Source organism: Juglans microcarpa x Juglans regia, chromosome 6S (assembly GCF_004785595.1).
Source record: "Juglans microcarpa x Juglans regia isolate MS1-56 chromosome 6S, Jm3101_v1.0, whole genome shotgun sequence".
Lineage (NCBI taxonomy): Eukaryota > Viridiplantae > Streptophyta > Magnoliopsida > Fagales > Juglandaceae > Juglans > Juglans microcarpa x Juglans regia.
Genome location: NC_054605.1, coordinates 8,607,795 through 8,618,134, shown reverse-complemented (window position 1 = coordinate 8,618,134; position 10,340 = coordinate 8,607,795). Strand labels below are relative to the sequence as shown.

The window sequence follows — 10,340 nt, the reverse complement described above, 5'->3', positions numbered from 1 at the left end:
AATACATGTTCAATTGAAATTTACAAGAATTACGTGATTATTTTATAGGTGACGAGTAATAATTGTTTGGCATTTTTTAGGAAAATTTAGAAAAGTTAAGAAGTCCAAGTAAGCGGGGTTTCTATGCTAGACTTTGCATAAAAATAAAATGGGCTTAAGTTGATTTTTGAAAAATATGCATGTTTGGTTATGAAAAGAAATTTGAATTACCTCAGCTATTTGATATGCATTACTCATGAGATTCTGTTTAATAATAAAATATTTTCTAATATAACTGGTGTAGACATAAACTATTTTTGCATTTTTTCTGAACTATGCAAAAGAGAGCGAATATGAAATTTTGCGCATAAATCATGTTTTTGCGATCTGATTCTGTTATATTCTAAAGATGTTTTATACTATGATATGATATGATGTGATTTTTGAAAACCTCTAGCATACATTCTATTTCAGTTCCATTCTAACCTTACCACGAGTGTAAAACTATAGCCTCTGTTCAGGTTGGTACCAACTTTTCTATTTCTAGTACACCCACTTTGGAAGCAAAGTGGTTTTCTGCGTGATCTTTCTTGTGTGCACACTCAGGGTTCTGAGAATAATAAGGGGAAGATTCACATTTTGTTTCTGCTCGGTTGGCCACCGGGGTTTGCACAACCCTACCACGGGGGTTAAACATGGTCTTTGTTCCGATATGATAAGATAATATGTGATGTTTCAGTTTGTTTATGCTATGCCAAATGGATTTTGATTATGAATATTTTGAACTTTCTCCATGATATTTTGATAACATGTTCTGACTTTTGCATTCTAAACTTTGTAAATGCTCATGTTTACACAGTAGTATATGTTCTCTATTTACTGAGTTGTTGATAACTCACCCCTTATCTCCAAATATCATTTAGACAATTTTGATGGTTTAGCTAGAGAACAAGAGTATGGAGTTTTAACAAGATGGATGATCATAGTGGAATAAGTGTTCGAGGGTACAGATGCTTATTTGAGAATCATAGTTAATAAATTGATTATTTTCGGTTATTTTGATTGATGAGTTAAGGATATTTTCGAGTTTTTAGGAAATTTTTAAGTTATGTTATTGAGAATTTTTTTGTTGTCCATATGAATGAACATGGATATTTGGGTTGAGTGAATGAATTAATATTTTATGGAGTTTTCTGAATTTTATAGTTGTGATATGGAAGTTGATATTAAAGTACTAAGAGCTAACTCTCCATATCTTCGGGACCGGGGTGTTACAGTTAGCTCATATTACCTAAAATCGTCTCCAATACCACAACTATAAAATTCAGAAAAACTCCATAAAATATTAAATCATTTGCTCCACTAAAGTATCTATGTTCATTCATAGGGACAACAAAAAAATTCTCAATAACATAAATTAAAAACTCTCTAAGACTCGAAAATATACTTAACCCAACACATCAAAATATCCGAAAATAATTAATTTACTAATTATGACTCTCAAATAAGTACTTGTACCCTCGAACACTTATTTCTTTACGATCATCACACCTTGCTAAAACTTCATACTCTTGTTCTCCAGTTGAAACATCAAAATTATTTGAAAAATATTTGGAGATAAGGAGTGAGTTATAAACAACTCAGTAAGCAGAGAACATATAGTAATGTGCAAATATGAGCATTTACAGATTTTAGAATGCAGAACAAAATACTTTCTTTCGGAATGCAGAACAAAAATTTCATTTTAGAATGCAAAATCAGAATATTTGCTTTCAGAATGCAGAGTTAGAATATGTTATCAAAATATTAGAGTGAAAATTCAAAATAAAATCCCTTTGGTAGAGTATAAACCGAAAACATTACATCTTATTTATCATATAAGAAAAAAGACCATGTTCAACCTTTGTGGTAGGGTTGTGCAAGCCTCGGTGGCCAACCGAGCAAAAACAGAACGTGAATTTTTCCTATATTATTCTCGGAGCCCCGAGTGCACATAGGAAAGACCACACAAAAAATCATTTTGCTTCCAAAGTGGGTGCACGGGAAATGAAAAAGTTGGTACCAACCCGAACAGAGGCCACAATTTTACACCCATGGTAAGGTCAGAACGGAACAGAAATAGAAACAGAATGCTATGCCAGAGGTTTTCAAAAATCACATCATATCATATCAGAGTACAGAACATATTCAGAACAGAACAAAATCAGATCACAAAAATATAATTTAAGTACAAAATTTCATATTCACTATCTCAACAAGGGAATATATTAAGGAGATTGCTGGTTTAAATGACTCATCCAACATGGAGAAATACTTGGGACTTCCTAGTTTGGTGTGTAAATCTCGATTGAGGGATTTTCAGGATATTGTGAGCAAAGTGCAAGGCAAGATTGTGAATTGGAAAAATAGATTTCTATCTCAAGCTAGAAGGGAAGTTCTTATTAAGGTAGTGCTCCAATCAGTCTCAACATACTACATGAGTGTGTTTCTTTTGCCTAAAACCTTATGTCAGAAGTTAAACTCCTTAATTTTAAATTTCAGGTGGAGTGGCATGTAAGATAGAAATAAAATGCATGGGAAATCTTGACATGTATTATGTGCTGGTAAGCAGAAAGGAGGGTGTGGATTCAGGGATCTGACTGGTTTTAATATGGCCTTATTAGCTAAACAGGCATGGAGATCTCTTACAGCCCCAAATTCTATTAGGTAATTCCCTACCTAGCAGAATTTTTAAGGCTAAGTACTTTTCTTCATCCTCAGTGCTACATGCCAACTTGGGGTCAAGACCATCTTTTGTGTGGAGAAGTATATGACAGGCTATAAGGCTTCTTAAGGATGGTCTTATTTGGAGAGTGGGTAATGGTAGACAGATTCATATTTGGCACGACAGATGGATTCCAAGGGAGAGTTCGTATATGATTCAATCTCTAGTACAGACTTTGAGGCCTAATGCTTTGGTTGAGGACTTAATTGATAAACAGTTTGCTTGGTGGAATGTTCAATTGGTTCAATCTATTTTTAATGATGCTGTTTCTGATGCAATATTATAGATACCTATTAGTGTGTTGGGCAACCTTGATAAACTGGCCTGGAAAGGGGCTCATAATGGCATCTTTTCTATTAGAAGTGCTGATTACGCCAAAGAATAACGTAGTAGTTGCAGTACAACTTTGGGGTGTCGATTCTATAGGGAGACAAATTAAAAGAATAGTAGAAAGAATAAAGAACTAAAGAAAAAAGAACTAAAGAAAAATATTAAATGAATAATAGAGGACAAATATTAATTTTAAATGTAAATTAAAGTGAAGCAATGTAACTAACGGAAAATGTATTCAAGTTTGACAAATAGTAAAGCGTGGGGATTCCCTTGCACAAATCTGGTATTTTAATTATTCTTAATTCATTTAATAACTCAATTAGGAACTCAATTCTCAAAATTCCCAATCGGAAGGTATTGGTCTTTCTACTATCTCAATTCTCCTTGTACTATCTTGAAGCTCGGACAAGTACAAAGAGATAGTGCCAAGTAGAACCACCTCATCAAGATACAACTCTTAAATTTCGTAAAACATGACAGACATAGATAGATTGTTTTATGCAGATACAACAAAACGATGTTTTCTAGAGTGGGATCAGACAATTGGGAGACAAGTAGGAAATAGTGGATATTTTCAAGAATTTTCTGCTTGGTAGTTTCCGTGTCTGCAATTCAATGTAGGGGGACATTTTAGTACTTATGCCAATTATGTGAGGGCATATATGTCTAACCAGAGGGCAATATAGAAGAATAGTCGAACGACGACTAGTCTATTCGTTAGACGTTAAATATTGGAGTAATATTAGGGGCAGGACCACTAGAAAAGATGGAAAAATATGAGAAGTGAAAATTGACATTGAAACTTGGAAGGCAGGTTGAGTGATAGAAGGCCATTTTTCATTAGCAGAATTCAGTTCCAAATGCTACAGTTAAATGGGAGTTTCCACTAGATGGATATATAAAGATCAATTGGGATATTGCTGTACAGAAACAAGCAAATAAGATTGGAATTGACATTGTGCTTCGAGATTGGGAAGGGGTTGTGTTAATGAGTTTGATGAAACCCATGCATTTTTGGTCAAATGTTGATATGACTGAAGCAAGGGCCTTAAATGAAGCTGTAAAGTTGTGTAAAGATCTTGGCCTGCTTGACTGCATGTTTGGGGGTGACTCTTCACATGTTGTGATTGCCATACATAATCAGAAAGAAGAAGTGGACAGCTACTATCCCATTATTGTAGACATCAAACATATGATGCATGGAACTGACTGGAGGGTAAGACATGTCAAAAGTGATGCAAACCGGGTTGCACATCGGCTTGCAAGGGAAGCAGTGTTGTTAGATGAAGAAAAGATTGATATTGACCTTGTTATTCTTGTAATGGCTGAATCGCAACATTAAACTTAATATATTACAAGTAATTCTACTTCTCAAAAAAAAAAAAAAAAACCTGCCAAGAGATATTTGATCTCTACAGCAACGGCAGCTCCGGAAACCTTCCGTTCAATGAACACGTCCATTCCAATAGACTTAACGGTGTTTTATCTTGAGTGTGATATGGTGGAGGTATAATTTCCAAGAGATATTCAACTTTGAATGTAGGGAGAAAACTCTCTCAAGTGCTCTTGGAAAGAGGTTATGTTTTTGCTCTAATTTCTCCACTCAAAGGAAAGACCAAAAGGTTTCCTTTTATACAAACAAGGAAAGTGGCGCTCAAACCTAAGAGAATTAGGTTTCCAGAACATTTCGCTCAAGCGAAGTGTCGAGCCAAGTCAAGCGAACTCTCTGACTTGAATGCAGCCTGAGCGAAGTGTTGAACCATGTTGAGGGAACTCTCTGACTTGTAGTTGGCTCGAGCTAAGTGTCGAGCCGAGTCAAGCGAACTCTCAGACTTCAATGTAGCTTGACCGAAGTGTTGAACCATGTCGAGTGAGCTCTCTGACTTGAAGTTCGCTAGAGCGAAGTTTCGAGCTGAGTCAAGTGAACTCTCGGACTTCAATGTAGCTCGAGCAAAGTGTTGAGCCATGTCGAGCGAAGTCTCTGACTTGAGTTGGCCCTCCCTTTTTCACTTCGACATACTTCACACTTGTTACAACACAAGTTCATACAGGTTTTCACAAGAATATGCTAATCAACTAATTTTATCCTCAACAGGTTTGACTTGCTCTTTTCTAGACTCTAAAATTAAAGATAAAAATCTGCTCAGGAGTATTCCAAAGTAAATACAAACTCAACTCAAGCATACACATTAATTCCAATGATTTCTATTAACGTTTTAGCATTTTAGTCCAATAATAAGGTATTTAGAGTGCACTTTCGTACACTCATCAAGTGCCTATCACATGTATATGGAGACAATCTGGAGTCTAAATGGTGAGACATCTAAAAGAGCCGAGTATGATTCCTGTTGGAAAGAATTGTGGGCTCAATCTGTTGCTAATTCTGTTAAGAATTTTATGTGGAGAGCATGTTCAGATTCTCTCCCGACTAAACTTAATTTTTACAAGAGAAATGTGACTGTTGATGCTTTGTGTCTGGCTGAGTCGCAACATTATCCTTAATATATTACAAGTATTTCTACTTCTCAATAATAAAAAAAAAAAAAAACCTGCCACTACTCTTTAAAGAATATTTGTTTGGTCTTCACAGTTAGTTTGCAAAAGTTTAAAATAAGAAAGTTTACCAAGTCATTTATAATTAAATGCTTTAAACCATGACCCACGCCGTCCCGCGCATCGCGTGTCTGCTTTTCTCTATAAAGAATGCCAGAAAATATAAAAATTTGTCCTTTGATGTTCAAGCAGATGGGAGCCCGGGACGTGGTCAATTGTTGGAATGGGTCCAATCAATATAAAAATATAAAGTTGAGCTTTTCACTCCAAACACTTTTATTAGTCGTTGATCATTTCTGACTTTCAATGTTAGGAAATTTTGTCTAGGCCAAAACTTCGCCGTTCCTCTTGCTCTAGCTGAACGTTCTTCGTCTCATTATTCCAACACAATCCCAGCATATATATTCGGTATGAAAATCTACTCTTCTCTGTAATATCTTTAGCTTATATCTACGTATTTCTTTTAAAAAACAATTTGTTCTCGGTAATTTGATCGAATTTCCTTTTCTCTTTTTGTTCTGAAGGAATTTGACAGTGTGTTTAGGACCTTTTGTGCAGTCTTTATTATCTGGATGTTTTGAATAAGACTGCCAAGCACTCTGGAAGGTTTCTTACAGTCTACAGAGTCCTTATTCTCCTCTGCTTTCATTATGAAAATGCTCTGTTTGATGGAAAAAACCCATCTGGGTCATCTTCTCTTTCTAGTATACTGCTGCTTTCAGTATATATACCTTTTTTGCAAAACAATCTGATGGCTGGGGTTTCATTTTGTCCTGAACTTATATTGTTAGGCAATGGTTTATACTTGTTTGGTAAAGATACCATTTTTTTTTTCCTAATCAAGCATATTATAGATTAAAAAAAGATACAAAGTTTAAGGATGATCATTTCCACTATCAATATACAGAAAACATTTAGAAATTTTATCTAAGGGTAGGCTTCCAAAAACATAATTGGCAACTGCCCATTGCGCAATTGAGTGTGCACATCAATTTTGAGATTGATGTATTTTAGCAGATTTCCAGTCTTGATGAAGATTGGCTATGTGCTGAATGTCCTCGGTAATAGTTGATATTTTCCAGAATGAAGAGGTATATGGGCTTTCAATAGATATAATTATTGATTGAGAATCTCCTTCTGTTGTCGCAAGACTTTGAGATGAAGTCATATTGGATGCTAGCAGCGCTGCTTTTACTTCTGCAATTAAAGGGATAGTGGTTTGTACCTTTTCCGTTATTATGCCCAGAATATCTCCACTATGATTTCTTTGAATTGCTAAAACTACTGAAAATTGATCTCGTACTGCTGCATCAAAAGAGAAACTTTGATAGATTGGAGGAGGAGGATACATTTATCTTATTTGCTTTGTTGATCAATTTTTTATTTCCATGCTTCTTTATAGTCTTCATAGATGTGCTTTACCTGAACATTTGCCTCCTCAATTGAAAGAGAAGTGTTCTTTCCGTAGCTTTGTCAACAAATCACGTGTGTAATATCAGATTTTCGGTTTGCCCACTTAATCCAAAATCACCATATATTGGTCATCTTCTTTTAGCAGGAGACAGCTGCTGCCCCCATCCATCCTATTATTTTATTGCCATATAACAATGACAGAAACCACATTGCTCAAGAAGAAACTGGAAGGCAAACTGGCCATAGTCACAGGCGGTGCTAGTGGCATCGGGGAGGCGACTGCACATCTTTTTGCCAAGCATGGCGTGCGTATGGTGGTCATTGCTGATATCCAAGAAGAACTAGGCCATCAGGTTGCCAAATCAATTGGTTTGAACCATTCTATATTCATACGTTGTGATGTTACTGATGAAGAACAGGTCAAAGCCATGGTAGAATGGACGGTCAAGAATTATGGGCAACTTGACATCATGTTTAGTAATGCAGGGATTCTTAATATGTCGGATCAGACCGTACTTAACCTAGACTTCTTGGCCTTTGACCACCTATTTGCGATCAATGTACGTGCCATGGCTATATGTGTAAAGCATGCAGCACGCGCTATGGTTGAAGGGCATGTGAGGGGGAGCATTGTGTGCACTGCCAGTGCAGCAGCAACTATGGGTTCAACCCATAGCACTGATTACTTTATGTCAAAGCACGCGGTGCTTGGACTTGTTCGATCAGCGAGCAGGCAGCTAGGGGAGCATGGGATTAGAGTGAACTGCGTATCGCCGTCTGTAGTTGCGACTCCTTTGGCATGCAGTAAAACCGGAATGGACGCAGAGCAGTTGGAGAAGGCAGTTGAGCCGCATGCGAGCTTAAAAGGAGTTGTGCTAAAAGTGGGGCATGTGGCGGATGCCGTGCTTTTCCTTGCATCCGATGATTCTGGATTTGTCAATGGGCATAACCTAGTGGTTGATGGCGGCTGGGTTGACTAGGGAATCATGTTGAGGATTAATAATTAGTCAACCTCCAAGAATCTATGCCACTAAATCTAGCATTCGGAGATGAAAAACAACAGCTATAATAGATGATATTGTATAAAAACATAGGAATAAAAAAGTGTGCATGTGTATGTATGTTTATGCAGTTGTGTAAAGCTACCATGTGATGAGTTGCATATCACAAAATGTCACAATCCTGTACCTCTGCAGGAGTGGAATGGAGCCACTGTGGAATTTGTTTTGGGGCAATAAAGGGCTAGAGTTTTGGGCTCAGCCGCTTGGTTATTTGTAGGCCCATTTATTTGCATTCTATTGGGCCTTTTGGCCTTTCGTTTGTTGGATTGGCCGTGTGTTTGGCCTTTTGTTATAATTTTTGTTTTAGTGTGCTGGGCTTTGGCCCGTTAGTTAGTAAAGGTTTGACCAGTATGTGTAGTGGGTGTCCCACTTTGTAACGGCATGCAAAATCCTTAATAGAAAGCTACTTTCCTTTTCTCTCTCTCATCTTCATCTTCTCGGGAGGTTGCTCCCCTCGAAGGAGTCTGTTACTAGAAGAATTGCAGCAAGTATTTGGGATGTGTTACAAAGTGGTATCAGTGAGACACCGGTCTCTGTGTTATCATGGAAGATAGTTTTGTATCCCTAAACAAAATAAGAGTGTTGACATTAATCCAAATGTGTTCTTCCAAGTGTAGAAGTGTCAAGTTGAATCAAGAATAAATCCAGGATCGTATTTCCTAGGGACAAAAGAGTATTAAAAACAATCTTGAAAATGCTATGTAAAATCTTATGGTTTATGTATAAAGAAAGGAGAGGAGGTTCCATGTGAACTCTTTTTTAACTTTTTATGGTTATGTAAAAAAAGTATATGAAAGGATTTATGTAATCTAATTACAAAAACAAGCTGTGAACAAATCCACATATGAGTCCATACCGAAATGATGAAATATCAAGTTCATTCCTACTACTTAACATGTAAAGAGCCTTGAAAATAAAAGAAACAAAGTATGAAACTAAATACAACAAAATGAAGTCAGAAACACTTGAGATTTCAACAGAAAAGAAGCTCTAAGAAGCAATTTATCAAACACTTGAGTTGCGGATGGGTCTCTTTTTGATTTGGTTCTTAGCTAATGTTTCGTGGTGCTGATTCTCAACCATCAATCCAGTCAAGGAATTGATAATCGGAAGATGTAGAGTTAATGTTCAGATTTGCACCATTTCTTTAAAAATCCTAACTACATTGCCAGCCAAACCCATAATAACATCTGAACAAAAAGAACCTTGATAAATTTTCAAGCCTTTGTTGTGCCTTACGTCCACAACAAAGCATGAACAAGAGTCTCTATCTAGTTTCAAATCAATTTCAAGCTTGCAACATATTAAAAATAAGGTTTAAACCAACAGAAATTTCATTAATCTAAAACCTCAAAACCATTCAAATCCCATTCCGCAACCCAAGCTACAAAGTTAGCCTTGCATCATCTTTTCATAAATGAAAATAATCAAACAAAGAGCAATAACTCAGAGAGGAAATTCCCAGCGCAAGCCACCAACTCTTTGGATGTGATTATCTCTTTTTACTCTGAGAAGCCTCTTGTGAAATACTCCCAGGAAAAAACCCACCTCGTCTATCCAGCCGCAGATTCCTCTTTACTCCCAATTGCTTCTAGCGAAAAAAACACTCATCTCTGAAAAAATTCCAGGCGCACTTTTTCGTCTTGCTCCCTGGGACCACTTTCTTGCTTTTAGCCCCAATTTCAAGTCTCTCTCCTCTAGTGGTCTGCTTCTCTCTCTCGTGCCATGTTGATTCGCACATCCCCTCTTCACACGTTCCACCTCGCACCCGCCTGAATTCTCCCAAAAAGTACCAATTCAATTGGTAGTCTCTCTTCCAAAAATTCCCTACAGCAAATAGGATTAACTGTTAAGCACTATAAAGATAAAACTGGAATATTAAATCTGATGTGGCTTAACAATGCAAGTGTCATGTATATCCTTTACAACCAGCTACATTATGAATATTTTAAGTGTAAAATATCAGGAATTATCAATTTACTCAAGTACTATAATCTACTGCATAATTAAGTGCTTAACTCATTTTTTGTTAAAAAATTTATTCACTTAAGTAACTTAATCATGCAATTTTAATACTTTATCACACCCCCAACTAGCTTTCTGCTAGTCTCTAGTAAATTGAACGGTCAAAAGAGCAAGAAGATTCAACTTTACTTCAAAATTACTCAATCCAAAGATCTACGCAACAGGTCAGATTCATTGGCTTAAGAGCATTAGAGCTAATGTAAATTAGACAT

General features: G+C 36.5%; 1 protein-coding gene across 2 annotated transcripts; it reads left to right on the top strand.

The window, feature by feature from the left end:
* The first annotated feature begins 5,943 nt into the window (after positions 1 to 5,943).
* On the top strand, positions 5,944 to 8,054 carry LOC121236943 ((+)-cis,cis-nepetalactol synthase NEPS3-like). 2 transcript variants are annotated; one of them, XM_041133469.1, is made up of 2 exons: positions 5,944 to 6,037; positions 7,185 to 8,054. In XM_041133469.1, the coding sequence occupies exon 2, from the start codon at positions 7,237 to 7,239 to the stop codon at positions 8,020 to 8,022; it is 786 nt and encodes a 261-aa protein (XP_040989403.1). In that variant the 5' UTR covers positions 5,944 to 6,037; positions 7,185 to 7,236; the 3' UTR covers positions 8,023 to 8,054. The 2 variants fall into 2 exon arrangements, with proteins under 2 accessions (XP_040989403.1, XP_040989402.1); XM_041133468.1 differs by having other exon boundaries at positions 5,954 to 6,037; positions 7,188 to 8,054.
* Positions 8,055 to 10,340: the final 2,286 nt, after the last annotated feature.

Bases quoted from the DNA above. Each gene is read 5' to 3' on its own strand.
- LOC121236943 (XM_041133469.1), top strand. From the start codon at position 7,237: ATGACAGAAACCACATTGCTCAAGAAGAAACTGGAAGGCAAACTGGCC.